At 53.0% G+C, this 17,457-nt stretch overlaps 1 protein-coding gene across 1 annotated transcript; it reads right to left on the bottom strand.

Moving 5' to 3' along the window:
• Window positions 1–440: 440 nt before the first annotated feature.
• SOX2 (SRY-box transcription factor 2) lies at window positions 441–1,748 on the bottom strand. Its single transcript, XM_075033199.1, has one exon. The coding sequence runs from the start codon at window positions 1,386–1,388 to the stop codon at window positions 441–443; it is 948 nt and encodes a 315-aa protein (XP_074889300.1). The 5' UTR covers window positions 1,389–1,748.
• Between the last annotated feature and the right edge of the window lie 15,709 nt (window positions 1,749–17,457).

Here is a 17,457-nt window from a genome sequence, read left to right as displayed (position 1 = left end):
TTGGCAAATTCGCGAGTTTGGTTTTTTTTTCCCTCCTCTCTATATTACCAATGGACATTCTGATTGCCATGTTTCTCTTGATAAATACTGTACAAAAGTTGCCTGCAAATATTAAAACATTTTCCTCTTCGCTCTTTGAGTCTAGCTCTAAATATTATTGGTAAAGACTTTTGCAAACTTTCTGCAAAGTTCCTACCGTTTTCACTAGAACTTTTTAAAAGTTTTGTGTAGTTGCTTCCCCTCCGAGATCTATACAAGTTCCTTGTCGGTTTAATTTCGCCCGCGCCCCCCCCCCCGCCCCCCCGCCCCGAGTTTTCTCTGTACAAAAATAGTCCAAAAAAAAAAAAAAGTCCAGAATTTCTAATAAAAGTTTTTTTGTTGTTTGTTTGTTTTGTTTAGTTTTCCTTCCCTCCTCCCCCCCCCGCCCCGGCCCCTTTGTCTTACATATGTGATAGAGGGAGTGTGCCATTAATGGCTGTGCCAGGAACAGGTGCACTCTGGTAGTGTTGGGACATATGAAGTCTGCTTGGGGCAGCTGGTTCTGGTACTTCAGCACCTGGTAGATACATGCTGATCATGTCCCGAAGGTCCCCAGCTTGGCAAGGAGCCCTTGAATGAGACGAGGAAGTGACTACGGGGGGACTGGAGCTGGATTCCGTCTTGACCACCGAGCCCATGGAGCCCAGGGCCATGCCCGGGGTCCCTTGCTGGGAGTAAGACATGCTGTAGGTAGGCGATCCGTTCATGTAAGTCTGCGAGCTGGTCATGGAGTTGTACTGCAGGGCGCTCACGTCGTAGCGGTGCATGGGCTGCATCTGTGCCGCGTTGTGCGCGTTCAAGCCCGGGTGCTGCGGGTAGCCGAGCTGCTCTTGCATCATCCCATAGCCTCCGTTGGTCCAGCCGTTCATGTGCGCGTAACTGTCCATCCTCTGGTTCACCCCAGCTCCCAAGGTGGCCCCAACCCCTACCCCGGTCGTCATGGTATTGGTGCCCGGCGCCAGTAAGCCCCCTGGCAACGTGTACTTATCCTTCTTCATGAGGGTCTTGGTTTTCCTCCGGGGTCGGTATTTATAATCCGGGTGCTCCTTCATGTGCAGAGCTCTGAGCCGCTTGGCTTCGTCAATGAAGGGTCTCTTCTCCGCCTCGGATAAAAGTTTCCACTCCGCCCCGAGCCGCTTGCTGATCTCGGAGTTGTGCATCTTGGGGTTCTCCTGGGCCATTTTCCGCCGCTGCCCGCGGGACCACACCATGAAGGCGTTCATCGGGCGCTTGACCCGGTCCGGGCTGTTCTTCTGGTTGTTGGCGGCCGAGTTGGAGTTGCCCGTGCCTCCCCCCGAAGTTTGCTGGGGGGCGGGAGGTTTCAGCTCGGTTTCCATCATGTTGTACATTCAAACTACTTTTGCCTGGAACCAGCCTCGAGCGGAGAAGCGAGGAGCAGCCGCGGCGAAGTCCCAAGCCGGACTTTTTTTTTTTTTTCTTCCTAGGGAGGGGTAGGAAAGGGGGGAGGGGGACTCCCCAAAACCACGCTTGGATCAAGATCAGGGTCTTCCTCTTCGCCGATGGATTAATAATGCTAATAACTGCTATTATTGCCGCCGGAGCCTGGATTTTCAAAAACTTCTTCTTCCTCCTTTTTCCCTTTTCTCTGCCTGCCGCTCGCTTGCTCTCTCTCTCTCTCCACCTCGGTCTTAAAGAGCCAGCAAACTACTTTCCCCCCTTTTGCAAACACACGCACTCTCTCTCTCTGCCTTGACAACTCCTGATACTTTTTTGAACAAGTTAATAGACAACCATCCATGTGATGGGGGCTTGTCAGGGAATAAATGCGTTCGCCCCGGCCAATCAGCGCGCGGCGGCTCCGCCACTGAGGACAAGTCTCTACCCCTGGTTTTGCATGAAACGGGGCGGGGGCTCGGAGCCGCCGGGACGGCTCGGCGGGGGAGGCGGGCCCGGAGGCGGCCCAGGCAGCCACTGGGAAGCCTTTGTAGCTCCCCTTCCAGCAACAGGTCACACACGCCTTTTGGAGGAAGTGGGTAAACAGCATTGTTGCTACGTGGGGGTTTTTGGGGGGTTTTGTTGGTTTTGCTTTTTTTTTTTTTTAGTTGGTGTTGGCTTGGGGCTGGGAGAAGCCATGGGGGGAGCGGAGCGGGAACGGTCCGTCCCCGGCCTCCCAAACCCCCGTGGCCTCCACCCCCCTTTGCCGGTGCCCCTCGGGACGGAGGGGCCGCTCGGCTGCTCGGGGCCCTGCGTGTGCGCCGCTCGCCCCGTCCAGGCCGGGCCGCCGCGGGCGTGGGGTCCCCGTGAAAGCGGAGCCCCCGGCCGGGTCCCGCGCCGCGCCTCTCCCGTGCCGCCCGGCAGCCCGCCGCCGCCGGGGAGCCGAGTTGGCAGCGCGCAGCCCGGGGAGAGGCTGCGCCCTCCTCCCGACCGTCCCCCGGGCCCCGCTCCGTTCCGGTCGTGGCACACACAACACCAAACCCTTCCCTCCGGCCTCGGAGGACGGGGGGGTGTCCAGTGCGAACACGGGTCCCCCCAAATGCCATCCCTGCAGAACACAAAGCGGGGCGGCGAGCCCCTCGGCCGGGACCGGCGTAACGTCAACCCGCGCCCATTGTGCGGGCGCCGGCGGCGCTGGGGGGGCGCGCGGCGCGGCGGGACCGCGGCCGGGCGCTGCAAATAGGTAGTTTTGTTTCTCTTGTTGTCACTACACGGGCCGCACAAAGCCCCGGCTAAGTTTACTTCCACTCTCTTGTTGGGATCTTTGTTGCTAAAACGCACTTGACGACAAAGGAAGGAGGGGAGAGAGGACGCGGAGCGGGAGAGGGGGGAGCCGCGCCCGCCCCGGCCGCCCCAGCCGCGGTGCCCCGCGCCGCTCCGCGCCTCCCCCCGCCCCGCCGGGGCTGCTCCGCCTTTCGGTCCGCTCCCCCTGACGGCGTGAAGCCGGAGGGGGCCAGGGGTGGCGGGGAACCCTCGAGCGGGGGGCCGGGGCGCAGGCGGGCTCAGCGGGCGCGGAGCGGTGCGGAGCGGGCGGGGGCCGGGGCCGGGGCAGCGCCCGGGCGCCCCGCGCGGGTTCAGCCGCGGCACTGCGGCGCCCCCTGCCGGCCCGGCCGGGCCCCGGGCGGGGAGGCGCCGCCGGGAGAGGGACGGGGAGCCGGGGGGGGCGACGGGGAAGGGACCGGGCAATTACACCCAATCTAAATAATAATAATAAAAACCCGCCAGCGGACGAGGATGCATCTTTTTCTGTGTGTGGATTATGCAAATAAATCCTATCGGGTTTAATGTGTTTAATTCGAAAATGTATATATAACCCGTAGATAAGTGATAGGTTAAACCGTCGAAAAATAGGTGCAAATTACGAGATGTGGGATATAAACGGATTCTGATTGTCCAGACACTCCTGAGGGCACGGCGGCTGTTTACTTTCTTATTGTGCTCCCTTTGGGCTGCAGTTGATAACCTTATTAAAAAAAAAATATCTTAGGGATAATTAAGGGTTTTTTTAAAAATAGGGGGGTGGGTGGGTGGCGGTGGTGTTTGTTCATGGTAATAAACTGATAACTGAGGGCTGGTGGTGCACAGGCAAAGTGTTATTTTTGCTCTGGCTGCAGCTGCAGGAGGTGCGTGGGATGCGCGGCCCGGGGCCCCACGCAGGATCGGGGCGGCGTGGGCTGCCCTGTGCACGCTGGAGGCCTTTCAGGGCCTGGCCCTTTCCTAATTGCATTTATCATACGAATAAAGAATGGGAAATGCCTAACAATTGTGTTATCGGGAGCATTTACAGCTCTATTTTAATTAACAGTTTTAATTATCGATGCAATAAACTATATCTGGCATATATACATAATAATGCACTACAGAAAATAAGATGAGGGCAGTGGCTCTTTTGGGGCATTTTCCGCCTTTCCTGTGGGTCTGGAGGTGTGCTTGGTTGGGAACATGTACACACACATATACACACAGGCGGAAGCAGAGGCAGACCGGGATGCTGGCTATAAAATAAAATAAAAAAAAAAGATGAAATGGTCCCTGATTTTCTGTATTAATGACAATAACACCACACTCTCTGGAAGAATATAGCCACGTTGGAAGGGAGGCCTGCGGAGGCATGGTTTAATCTGAGTGGATTTAAAAAATCGTTGCCTTTGGTATAATTTATGGAAATGAAAAGTGCTTACATTAAACAAATAGTCTGCAAATGTTCTCAGTGATGGGCTCTGCGACACACACACGCACTCTTATTTCCAGGTTATGAGTGTCTTAAAAAGAAAATGAATGTTAACTACTTGGATTTTATGTATTTATTGTTCTAATACTCGCCGATTTCTCTAAAAGCCCTAAGGATACAACGTATCGTGTTAACTGTATCGGAAAGAATATACACATTTTCATATTATTTTTTTTCCCTGAACCTACTAGTAACCAATCTAAAGCAAACTATTAAGCAGCCTTGTGGAGATGGGAGATTGCAGCTCCATTTTTTGTCCTTAGCTGCAAATAGAGGTTTAACTTGCAGTAATTAGGTGAGAACTAGCCAAGCATCTTACTATTATGATGCTTGTTAAAAACGCTTCTTTTCTGCATCTGCATTTGAGTGTGTTCCCCTCCACTCTTAATCTTCTTATGGAAATGAAGGCGAACGGCAGGGAACCTGCAGAGACTTAGAGAATGTCCTTGTTAACTGGAATTTCTCAGCATTGCTAATTAGCAGAGTTTGACGACCACCAGTATTGGGGAAAGCTCTGTTTAGCCACTCACAAACCCTTCCGAGGAAGAGCAGACTAATTTTATTTTGTAATTAAAATCTGAAAAGGGCCCTATTTGACAGTTAGGGCTATGAGAGTTTTATCTCCCTGTGAAATAATTACTGCCTTGATAACTCAATTTTCTGCAAAATGTCAACTGTGAGCTCCAAAAGTTTTAATTTCATTACGTTCAGAAAAAAAATATGCGAAGACGACAACGTACAGAGAAATTTCCTCTTTCCCCTCTGATGCTGTAACAGCCCAGCGCCCAGGAGCCGAAGTTAGCCAGGGAAGTTTTATCGCGCTAACTACACCCCAATCTCTGGGGAATTTCAAATATCACATGGGGAGTTCGCGGCAGTGTCCCGAGGAAAAGTTAGGGACATATACCCTGGAACGCCCTAGAGTGACAAACGCATTTCGAGGGGTACGGACCCAGCGAAGGGGCAGGGGCCACGGACGGGGCGGGGGGGGCAGGAGCAGCCCCGCTGCCCGACCCGCCAGGGCCGCCTTTCCCCAGCCGCCTGCCCGCTCCCGAGGTGGGCAAAATGCGAGATTTCCTCACGCAAATAAATCTCTCAGGCGGCGAGGGCCGGAGACCCAGCGACGACCGCCGGGCGCTGGAAGAGCGAGCCCAAAGCAACTTCCGAAGTTTGGCGGGGCCGAGCGGGGTGAGGGCGGCGGCGCGGCCGGCCCCGCTCCCCGCCGGCCTTCCCCGGGCCGGCCCGGGGCCACCCTCCCTGCGAGGCCCGAAGGGCGGCTCTTGGGGGAATCTGGGGGGCAGCGAGGCGCTGGAGCAAGCGTAATCCACTCTGCTGACGTTTTGGATATTTTTTATTATTATTTAAAACGGTTTAATCTCCTTTTTGTCCCTGCCTGTCCAGCAAGTAGCCCGATTGTCGCTCTCAGAAGTGGCATTACACGTACAAACCGACGAGGGGGGCGAGCCACGACCGCTCCCGCCAGACCCCATTTCGCCCAATAATTTCATTCAAGGGCTCTAAGGACCCTTGAAAGCCGGGGAATGCGGAGGGAGCTCCGCGTTCCTCCCGGCCTCCCCTTTCATCCTCCTCCTTCTCCCTAATGAAACCGCAGGGCGAGCACACGTGCGGCCGGGTGGCCAGCGCACGGCCCCAGCCCTCTCCGGGCCGGGGGACACCGGGGGGACATCGGGAGGACACCGGGGGGACACCGGGGGGACGCGGGCACGGCTCCGCCGCGGCGCCGAGCTCTCCCCTAGCCCGCCCGCGGCGGCGGGGACCGCCGTGCCCTCCGAGCGGCCCCTCTGCCACCTCCCCGACCGGCGACCACCGCATGCATGAGCGCGCTGCTGCTTGGGGGGGGGGGGGTTAGGGCGTTAAAAACACAAAACGCCGGGAGGTTAAAAAAAAAAAAAGGAGAGAGAGAGAAAAGAGAGAGAAGAAAAAAAAAAAAGAAAAAGAATGGGCTCCACCTTTCTCCAGTGCTACGAGAAGCGAAATTAAAAAAAAAAAAAAAGTAAAGCTCAGATTCTGGGCCGAGTTTAATGTACACAATAAACAGCAGAAGAGCCGACTCGCACACACCACCTCTCAAAGTCTCTTTCAAAAGGCTTCTCAATAAATGGAGAAGCCGATTGTCCAAACACGCTTCCAGGACTCTTCATAAATAGCCAACAGCCTCCTCAAACTCTCCGCGATTTTTTTCCCTGCATCTAAAATAACACTGCCCGGACCTTCTTCCCAGAGGAGAGTATAACTGAAGCCCGTACTTTTTCTTACGTGACCTTAAAAATAAATCAGAAAATCAAGCACCAGTGGAGAGGACAAACTCTGGAATTACCGCACAACATAACGGGGTGATATTACAGTTGAATGTAGGCCCTTTAGCAGGAAGGCAACCCCCTCGAGCAGGATCCTTTTTGGCAGTCTATTTAAAGTTATCTTTCCTTCCTAGTTTTATAAGAACAAATGAGTTTTCTTTTCCCATTGTAGTTGAATAAACTCATGTATATTAAACACAAAACCCGTCCCGAAGAATGCTAACTGCTTTGCTTAAACCCACAAAGGCACAAAAATCCAGAATTGAAGGTTTCCAATTCCTCAATAAGTCCCCTTAACTCTCTCAGGATCGCAGGAGAGAGAGATTGGGGACATTTTCTGAAAGTCTTAATGCCTGGAAGGCGCTATCTCAAATAGAGATGTATTGTCTTTTGCTAAAGTTGAGGCTTCTATTTTATTTCCCTCTTTCCCCTCCACCATCTTTGTGTTGACTTAAGAAAATAATGGTGTAAAAAAGTGTCTGTTCATGGGATCACACGTGTCGCCCAAATCAAATGAAGTCCTCTTTGGCCCCAGCGCAGTTTTGATGGAATTATTCCAGCTCCTCCATTGAATTCACACCGTTTTCCCGAAGAAGCTCTGGCAGTTTCAATGGGAACGCCTGAGGCACAGCCTGGGGTGCTTCAAGGTTGCTTCTCTCCTCAGCGTACCTCAAATCCTGGCATCCCGAGGCAGGGTTTGAAAAGTACATTAATAAAAAAAAAAAAAAAAAAAAAAGCCCTTTCCCTTTCCAGTGATTCTCAGATCAGTGACACGATCGCCCATAATGGAGCCAAGACGGTGACTTTTATCTCGCTGTTCCTCATAGTCCTTAATTTGGAGCTCATTGACAGGACAGACGGTAATGACACTTTCAGAACTGTTATGGTCTGGAGTGACAATCTCTCCATCTCGCCCATGGTTTATTGACACCATGGGCTCATTGTGTCAACTTAGGCTTGTGATTTCAGAATTCTCCACTGATGGGCTCGTTGGGGGGATTTTAATTCAAATTATAGACTAGCTGTCTATACTGTGAATTCATATTTAGACGGTGCTTAATCGGAGCAGAGAGGCGGTGCCATAAATAATAACAACAACGCTTTCCATGTGCCTATCCGCATCCGAAGACCTGAAAGAGCCTTCGCCGGAGGAAGCCCGGCCGCCTGGAAGGGAGGCGAGGGTGCCTCGGACCGCGGGAGGGGAGAGGCAGCTCCCCCGAGGCAGCAAAGGGGAGCCCGGTTGCCTCCTCGGCATCCTCCAGCCGGGCGTAGGCCGTGGAGGTCCGTCCGCCCGGCGGGGACGGGAGAAGCGGTTTAGGCACGTAAAGACCTGGAGCACCTCTGAGTTGGGTCGGGGGCGTGGGTGTGCGTTGGGGGGGATGTCACAGCCCTTTTTCCGTGGCAACCACGGGGGAGCGGGGCTTCTCCAAACACCCCGCCTGGCCCCGCGGGAGCCTTCCCGCTGGGGCCAGATGAACGTGGGGCGAAAGGCCCGCGGGGCGCCCACCGGGCTCGGCTTGCTCCAGCGGCGGGAAGGGCAGGGACAGTGCTGCGGGCAGGCGGGTGCTCCGGGCAGCGGGTGCCAGGGAGAGGCTGAGGGAGAAGAAAGAAAAGGTAAAGTGGGACATTGGCATTTGAGGTTGCTTTTCTCGTTTGTTTCTTCGAGTCTCCCCTTCCACTGCTCGAGAGGGAGCCGTAGGAAATGCCGGCATCCAAAAAACCTCCTTCCAAAAGACATAAATACACTAAAAAGGCGCTTTTCCACCAAGTGGGGATGAACGAGAAAGAGCACAGGGCTAACCCGCCCCCCCCTCCACCTCTTGCTGCCAGCTGTCTGCCAAGCCTGGGACCCGATCCCAGATTTACAACATTTGCTCCCTTGAGTAACGTCCGCAGAATAAAACCCAGCAGCTGAGTTACGGACCGAGCCCAGGAAAACCGCATTTGGGTTGAACCAATCACTCGGGACCCTTGATTTTATGTGCCAACTTCTGCCCCTAGGAGGGGGGAGTTTACGACCCCTTTACAGCCCCCCTCACAACTGCTGTTTCTAAGGGGAGCACTAACAGCCCCTCTCCTGGAACCGGGTTAATCATTCACCTTTCAGCAGGAGTCACTAAATTTTTTGTCAAGTGCCTCCTGACGTTAAACCGTGTGTACCAACCGCTCTATTTTTTCCGTTTCCTGTGGTAATTGACATATAATATCTCTGTTTATAGCTAGCTTGACAGATCTATACAGATGTATATTTTTGCTTAATTTCAGAGTTATATATACCCAACGCATGCTAACTAAAGAAACAGTAAAGGAAATCTGGGAATTCCGTTGTGCAGGAAATCTGTGCAGGGCTCTTGCTATTATTTATAGAAAATGCTCTGTCTTTATTTTGGGCTCTCTTACTACAGAATTGCCTTATTAGGAGTCTCAAGCGGAGATCAAACTGAGAGAATGGAGAAAGTATACTCAGCGCGACAAACAATAATCTTTCGTAAAAATCTATTCGTATATAATTTCTAAAGTGAAAAGTTTACTGTGAGACCAACAACCATAGGATTCATTTAATAGAAAACCTGCGACGTTATGACTTTCATCCAGGCTGTCAACAGGAGATACAAAATAACCCCAATTTAGCAGAAATAATTTGGTTTCCATTAGTGTTTCTCTTTCCACGCAAGACGCATAAACCGTGCTGGGTGTTACCGCAACTCGCAAATACCGCCGTTAAATGCACTGCACAGAGCTATGCAGATGCCTATAAAATAAGTAGCTAATTCATCTAAAAAGTCGGTGACAACGCAGCACTTCACATATTTTGGCTAATCGTTTTATATCACCCAGGTTTCTTTTAAATCTGTCATCTCCACAGTGAGGAAGAAAAAACCCACTCCAGGCATTCACTTAAGATAACGCTTCTTCCTTTTCCAGGAATTGGGGGAGGAGGTGTTTATTTTGCTCCGTTTTTTTCTCCTTTTCTTTTCTTTTTGGGGTGGGGTGGGGTGTGTGGGGGTGAGACGACTTTATTGCTTCGGGTTTAAACACATGCCATTTTAGAAATTTTTTCCTTGATGAAAAGGAAATGTTCAACGCTGCTCACAAGCAACACCTGTCAATGCTGACTTATTTAAGACACCTTGGGAGGAAAACACAAGCACAAGCCTCTGAAAAGCTGGCATTTGCTGACAGCACTGGAAAGCCGAAGTTGGGAGCGAGGAAAAATCCATCCTTATTTTTGTGCCCAATGCTACCAGTAAAGAAGTTGGGCTTTTGAGGATGCCCTGCCGCCCGGCGAGCAGAGCCCGAGCTGGCGGCGCGGTCCCGCAGCAGCACCCCTGCTCTGCTTAGGTGTGGGAGAGCAACATATATCAACGTTTCTATAGGACCCAGGCCTCCGGAAAGCTCTGCTTAGGAATAAATCGGTGGCGTTTTATTTATTTTTTTTTCTGATGTTTGTATATCCACAGAGCAAACAGCACAAGCTGGAGGCGGCTTCCCTTTCCGTGATTTCTGGGCTGGGCTATCTGCTCACCTTGCCTGTCCCTACTTCACCGTTCTTACTTTAACCACCCCCCCCCCCCCCGACTCCAAACCACTTCCAGGCGCCGGCTCCTCGCCTTCCCTTCCCTTTAATCCCTTCCACGCGCTCTCGTTGTAATTGCGGGCGCAGTCTCTCCCGCGGAAGTTTCCCGCGGGCGGCGGGAGAGCCCGGCGCGGCCGACAGGGGGCGCCGCCATCCGCGCTCGGCGCCGCCTCCCGCCCGGCGCGGCCCCGGAAGAGGGGGAGAGCCCGGAGCTTAGCGGGGTCGAGTGCAGATCTTTAGTCTTCGTGGATAAAAAGAGATTAAAGGCTAAATTCTTTTTTTTTTTTTTTGTATCAATTTTAACCAACTACGAAAATGTAGAGCTTTTATCCTTTGATGTTTCCCAGAAAGAAACTGTTATATCGGTTGTGAAATTACATCGTTTCAGAGCCGGCGAACCAGCCGTGGAGTGGTAAAATAATTTAATTAAAAATAATAATAATATGAGGACCCGAGCTTCCGCAGAGGCACTTAAAAGCTGACACATGCCCCTCCGTCTCCCCTCTCCCTAGCGCTCCCGATGTTTCCTGACTGCCGTTTGATGGGAATAATTAAAAATAAAATAAACCCACGCTAGATGGGGGCTCGCATCCCTCCTTTGCGGCGCGCTGTCCTCGCCCTGCCTCTACACGACCGGCCCCTGCCACACAGCCCTGCTCTGGAGAGGCAGAATACCGCACAAAAGCAAATCGCTAAAATCATAAATCAAATGTCGGTCTCTTACCGTATTAAGCATAAATAAAATTGTAACCAGCTACCCACTTTCCCCCTACTACAAAAACTCTTCACCTGTATTTAAATAGCACGTCTTTAATTACAGCAGTTGGGGATGTATGAGGCTGAAATGAAATTAGCAGTCATTACCAGTCCTTTAACTCTGTGGTGCTTTTGATCAGCACTAAATTAGCTTTCCAGTCCTAACAAAGGCTCTATAGCAAGCAGTGGGCTGTAAATAAGACAGCTCGACCTGCCCTCAACACCTTTTCTCTTGTCAATCACAGCTCTATCATTCAGCCCAAGATTAACCTTTATCTACCAAATTCTTACCAAAAAAAAAAAAAGGTGGGGGGGGGGAGAGGGAAAATCCAACCTCAACTTTGCTAACTGTAAATAAAAAGAGCGCTTCCCTTTAAATGGTATTATAATGAGCCAAAATGCCCAAATCGATCTCTTCCCAACCCAAATCGCCGTGCATCAGAAGGCAGCGTAAGACCGAGGCAGTTAAATGTATTGATTTATTCTCAATTTCCCCGGGCACGGCCCCCCCCGCCCAGCCAGAGCCCTGCCCGGGGCTGCGCTGCGTCTCCCCTCCGGTGTAACCCCTCTTTCGGGCCCGGGGAGCCCCGCCGGGGCTGAACACCCCCTTACTCCCCCTCCCTTTCCCCGGCAGAGGGGCTGCAAACCCGCGGCGCAGGCGGGGAGCGCCGCCGCCTCGCCGGCAGGAGGGTGCGGGCTGCGCGGCGCGGCGCCGACAGGGGGCGCCAAAGAGCAGCCGCCGCGGGTGCCGCGCCAGCGCTGCGCGCCCCTGCGCGCCCAGGTAACCCCCGCCCGGGCCGCCGCACCGCACCCCGCGCACGGCCCCGGCCGCCCCTGCGGAGCGCCCCAGCCGGAGGCACCTGCCGGCAAAGGAAATCGACGGCGCCGTCTCTCGAAGCGGCGAGATGCTTTAACGCCTGCCACCGAGCGGGATGCGCGCTGCGCAGCTGGGAGCTGCCCCCCCCCTCGCTCCGCGGCTCACCCCACGGGGAACGGCAAAACAGCGGCCCCGTCTGAAACGCCCCGGGGCGGCGGGGGAGCGTCCCGGCTCCGCTCCAGCCCAACGGCTCCCCCCCCCCCCCCACCGCCCCGGGCCGTGTGCTCCGGGGGAGAGGGGCAGGCAGGGCAGAGGCAGCCTGTGGACGGGGAGCGCTTCTGCCCAGCGGTACGGTCGCGATCAGCTACCGCGCAATTTTCAGCCGAGCCCAAACCCGCACACGAGTCCCCGGGGTTAGGGCTGTGGAGCTCAGAGCGGCGGGTCGTAGGTGGGAGCTACATTTCCAGATCGTTTTAAAGGTCACGGGGGAGGAGGGGGGAAAAACTGTGAATGTCAAAGTTGTGCTGCAGCTACTTACATGTCGGTGCCAGAGCAGGGTGGTGGCTAGTTAGCGGTTTGATTGGCAGCTTAAAGCGAAAGTCCGCGCGGACTCCTGAGCCCGGCTCAGCCCCGGGGGTCTGAGCACTTTTCACCGGACAGAGGCAGTTGAAGGAAGCTCGCACGTCCCCTTCTCTTCTCCTCTCCTCCTCCATCCAGGACAGAGAATGAATCCATTTCGGTTTTTCTTCCCCCGGCTCTCCTTCCGTTTGCCTACACATCCTCCAAGTCCTAGCCCTAGCTTTTAACTGCAGTCCCTGGAACAAGAGGGGAAAAAATCGTTTATGGCTTAAAAAATCCAAATGGCTGATTTTGTGTGTGTGTGTTATAAGAATGCACCCACAACAACAAAAAAGTCACTTCTCTGTCCCCCACCGTACAGCAGAAGAATAATAAAAAAGCTTTATATTTTTGCAGTGGGTATTCAAAGATAATTTGATGCCATTGTTTCTGCTACAGATGGTTCTTTTTAATACAATAACACTGCTCTTTGTGCATACTACACACAATAAAAATCGAAAGCGTTCTCCTGAATAACCATTTTGTTCTCGCTTGTATACAGGCCAACAAAAGCTGCCGTGAGGTAATGGGTTCTGTTTATTGAAGCCATAGAATAGAGGTTTGATAAAGATTTTTGTATATAGGGGGGAAAAATTAAAATAAAGACCTCGCAAGGTCGAGCTGATCTCTGCGTATTTATTACCACTGAAATATTTTATCAATGTATTTCTTTGAGTTGCAGCTGCAGGGATCCCTCCTCCCCTCCCCCCCGCGCCCCATCCCTAATCAGCCTAAACATCTGTTTCTTTGAATTTGGGGAGATCTGTAGTCGTAGCCAGACCTAAAAATCGAGACTAAGTAAGAGCGAGCGGGGCAAACCAGCTCGGAGGCGAAGGCAGCGGGCGATGGAGAGGCGAGGCTGAGGAGCCCCGGCTGTGCGCTGTATGCGCGGAGCTTTGTGTGTGGTGGTTTGCGATCTACCGTCCACGCACACGCACATACAAAGGCGCAAACCGGCACTAACGGCCGCCGGGATTAGCCCGCGGGATTTCCCGGCGGGCGGACACGCGGCGCGTCCCTGCGCTCCGGCACCCTCCGCGGCGCGCAGCTCCCGCGCAGCGCGGCTGGGGCGCGGGGCGGCCGCCCGCAAAGTTCCCCGGCCCCTCCAGGGGCGTCCCCGCAAAGGAGGGTCCCGACCTGGCCCCTCCGCAGCGCCGGAGCCGCAGCCCGCGGAGCGCACCGGCGAAGTGGGAGTTAGCGAGCAGCGAGGGTGCTGCGGGCTCTAGCAGAGTTCCTGTGCGTCGCTAACTTTCTGCGAAGTAATGAATAAATTAGCACCGCCGGGGTGGGGGGGCGCAGGGGGGGGATAAATGTTAGAGGGAAACGCCGAGACGCGCAGCTACTTCTCTCGTGGAAATTGTTTCACAGGTCAAGGGTTCTGCGCCCCAAAGGCTCCCCGTTACCTAGTTTTGGATCCGGTGGCGACTGTAGCAACTCGAAGAGAGCCCCAAAGCAAAAGAAAGTGCTTAGACAATAGGGCTCTGCGGGAAAGTTGTTAGTCAGTGACTGTGTTTGTCTACCTTTCTATAGGAATTAATGCCACAGTTCTCTGTGCCTCTGTAGCCCGGACTGACAGTAATCCACCTCTGTGACTTCTGCCCTTTGTGTTTTCACAAAACTCGGCTCACTTGTAGCACGACAACAGCACGGAATAATGACTTTAACCTTCAAACATTCTTTAATTAGCTTTTTCAGCGAACTGAAAGATGCTCAAATGAGCCCTTTGACAAAAACTGACCCGCGCCTTCAAATTCTACTTTCACTTTTGGGACTAAGACGTTATTGGTTCACAACTCGTCTGAAGTCATCTAATAAGGGATTATTTAGGAACTATTACCCACACGCCAATTAAAGCCTCTCCGATGAAATTCGGGAGACAAAGATAAGCATCAAAACGGAAAATTAAACTATTTGCACATGGCTTGTTTTTCAACAACCCATTTTCCATCTCAGGATAAACATCTTCGCGCCAGCTCGCTCCGCCGGAGCGGGGAGGGTGCGGGGAACCTCGCCGGGGCGGCTCGGGGCGGCCGCGGAGCGGCGGCCGCGTCCCCGCCGGCAGCGCCCGGCCGCAGCGCTCCCGGCCAGCCCGCCCGTCCCCGCACGGCTCCGCACGGGGAGGGGCCGTGCCTCCAGGGGACGGGGGGAGCTTTTCTTTCCAGGCTTAACGCCAAGAGAAGGCTTGCAGGGAGGGTGGCAGAGCTCACCTCCACGCACAGAGTCGGAGCAACGTCCTGTCGTTTTGCAATAGCCTCTACATGCGAACGGGGGGTGTGGGTGAGTGGGTGTGGAAGGGGCATAAAAGATCCAAACGTGCCAAAGTTCAGGAAATCGTGCGAGAACTTTCCTAAACTGGTAAGATTCGAGAAGAAAGTACCGCTTCTCCTAAAGAGGTGTTTTATTTCTCAGAGCAGTGAAGGAAAGGGATTAGCAGGAATTGCGCATTTTGTTGCGGTGGTTCTTTGGGTTAAACAGGAACCAGACTCTGAACAGTTTAATACCGTCTTATGAAGGAAAGACGATTTTTTTTTCTCTCCAGACAAAACATCCCGATGGCTCAGGAATTTTACATCGTTCTTAACTGCCGTATACAAATTTTGGAGAGAGTTTCCAGGCAAATTACAGCAGCATCCTACGGCAAGCTGACAAAGAGATTCCAGGAATGCCACGCATCTAGGAGGGAAATACGAATCCCTCTCTTTAGCCTGAAGCACGAAATTGGCTTAAAGCTCATTTTGCAGATAACCCGAAACGAAATCATCAGTGCGCGGACTGGGTGGCTGCAACTTTCTAACTCTCTGCAGTAATTTCTAAGACTTTCTGGAGGGGGAAAAAAAAAAAAAAAAAAGATAAAGAGTGAACCACAGGTTGGAAGGGCTCTAAAAGAAACTCGCACCTTAACATGCATTTTCCGCCCTGGTCTGCGGAGGGCTGGGCTCCCACACGGACATTGGTACCCTTAAGTCTCTGTGCCGAGACCGATCCCACAGCGTGAGAAAATGAATGTCGTAGGTTTTGGCTTTCACAATTCATTTTAGACTCGGAAAAAACCCACCTGCACCCAGGTGCGTAGATAAAAATAACGGATCACTCCAAGTTCGCGAAATATATCTATATCTCTCTGCTGCATATCCAAACAGAAAAGACCAGTAAGGTGTTGCCAGACACTCTCTCCCGTAGAGGGGCTGAGTGCAGGTGTCTGACCCACAGCTGTACCCAGAAAATAAATCGCCTCTGAATTTTGGGGTTCCTACCCAGGACAAACCACTGACCCCGCTTAAAAGGAGAGGGGAAGAGCCAGGCTGCTGCCGGCATTTCTCGCCCCCAGCCCGTATTTCTGCACTTGCTGTACCCGCCCTGGCTCTGACAACTGCTCAGCCGTAACCTCTGCCCGGCTCCAGCCGCCCACGGCCCCGCCGCTCCGAAGTTAATCTTGCCCGCAGGAATTAAGGTTAACGCGAAATGGGACAAGCCCTCGTTTCGCATTCTGGCTCGCTGACAGGAGGGTTAAAGTTTAATGCCGCCGGGCTGTCCCGAGTCACCCCCTGTCCGCCGCCGGCCAGGCGGGACCCGAGCGGGGCGGGGCGGCCCCCGGGCGGCCCCGCCGCTCCGCTCCGCACCCGGCGGCGGCGGCGAGCGGGGAGGGCCCGACCGGCCCGCAGGGGCTGCGCCGGCGCCCAGCCCGGGTGGGGAGAGCGGTCCCCGCCGGCCGCCCACGGGCCCTCCGGCTCCGGGCCGCGGGGAACAGTCGCGGCGCCCACGTCCCTTGCCGTCAGGGAGCTCCCTCGCTGCCCCCCCCGTTTCCCCCGGGGCTTTTCTCCCGGGGGGAAGGGGCTTCCCGAATGACCGTTTCCAGAAGTTCTCGTCCTCTCGGTTCATTTGACCGGTGTTGAGGCGTTTCGAACCAACAAGGGACGTGTGAGAGTTCTGGGGCGCTGCCTGCGCACCGGTACGCACGCGTGGATACACAGTCCTCGGAAAGGTGGGACAAGCTTCCCCACCACCTTGCAGCCTTGAAAGAACATTTGGGGCACACCGGCAGCAGGGTTTTTTCCGTTGGTCCCCCCACCCGTCCGGGATGCGACGGTAAAAAATCCAGTTACTTAAAAGCAAAGAACCTGGGGCTTACAAGAGAGGCTCTCGAGGAGCTGCAGGTTTGCAGAGCGGGCAGGCCTCTCACTGCATAGAAATGTATGCAAGAACTTTAGATGTGCCTCCTAAAACTGGAGACTTTTCATCTGTTCAGGTTTTTTTCATGATTGCTACAAGAGACCCGAGACCTGTTCATTTATTGCCTCAACATTTACTGCAATATTTTTGCTGTCAGTTGCTATGGGTAGCTGCGGTGTCAAATATGCTTCTACTGAAAGATGACCACATGGTATAGGATAAATTTCTCCTGGGAAGAAGAGCAGAAAGTATAGCACCAGTAATATTCTGTAAGTATTTTGTCCAAATATCTCTGGCACTTGACACCTTCCTATATTCAATTCTTTAGACGGCAACTTTCTTTGGAACTGGACTTCTTTTACATACTAAAGATGAATTTATCAAAGAAGTGAAACTTGTTTGCAATAACTATTACATTTCTGTCTATGTTATGTCTGCATTACAAATAGATATTGATTCTGAAAATGTTTTGGCAAACGACAACAAAAAATAAGTAGACAATGTGCATATGTGTACACGCAGTGTATATATACACTTTACACTGTGCCTCTAATACCCATGCACATACTATACACTATACATATGATAGTATACGATCTAGTGCCTGGTACACATGTGGCATCTAACACTGCACATTTATAAGAGTCAGAGACTCCCTTCACACATAGTTCCACTCACGGAGTTTGCATGTGTTCTTACATCTTAAATGATGTGAGAAATGTAATTTTGAGTGCTAATTTCTGAGTATATTACCATGGAGTAAAGTGACAATCCACAGCCTACACGCAGGACATGTCTCAAAACTTAGGTTTTCATTACATGCTTACGGTTGCTGTTAAGAGACTGGAACTGGAAGGGAGAGTGCCAGTCTTGGCAGGAGGCTCCCAGTGAAGTCCAGGGAGTCCTTTGCTGGCAATATTCTGCCTGGCACTTTCTTCATCATCATTCACTTAAGATACAGGGTGAATCTGGGGAG

Source organism: Buteo buteo, chromosome 7 (assembly GCF_964188355.1).
Source record: "Buteo buteo chromosome 7, bButBut1.hap1.1, whole genome shotgun sequence".
Lineage (NCBI taxonomy): Eukaryota > Metazoa > Chordata > Aves > Accipitriformes > Accipitridae > Buteo > Buteo buteo.
Note: the sequence above shows the minus strand (reverse complement) of the source record. Positions and strands in the feature narration are given on the sequence as shown.

Coding starts and splice junctions, on each gene's coding strand:
- SOX2 (XM_075033199.1), bottom strand. CDS start 1,388: ATGTACAACATGATGGAAACCGAGCTGAAACCTCCCGCCCCCCAGCAA.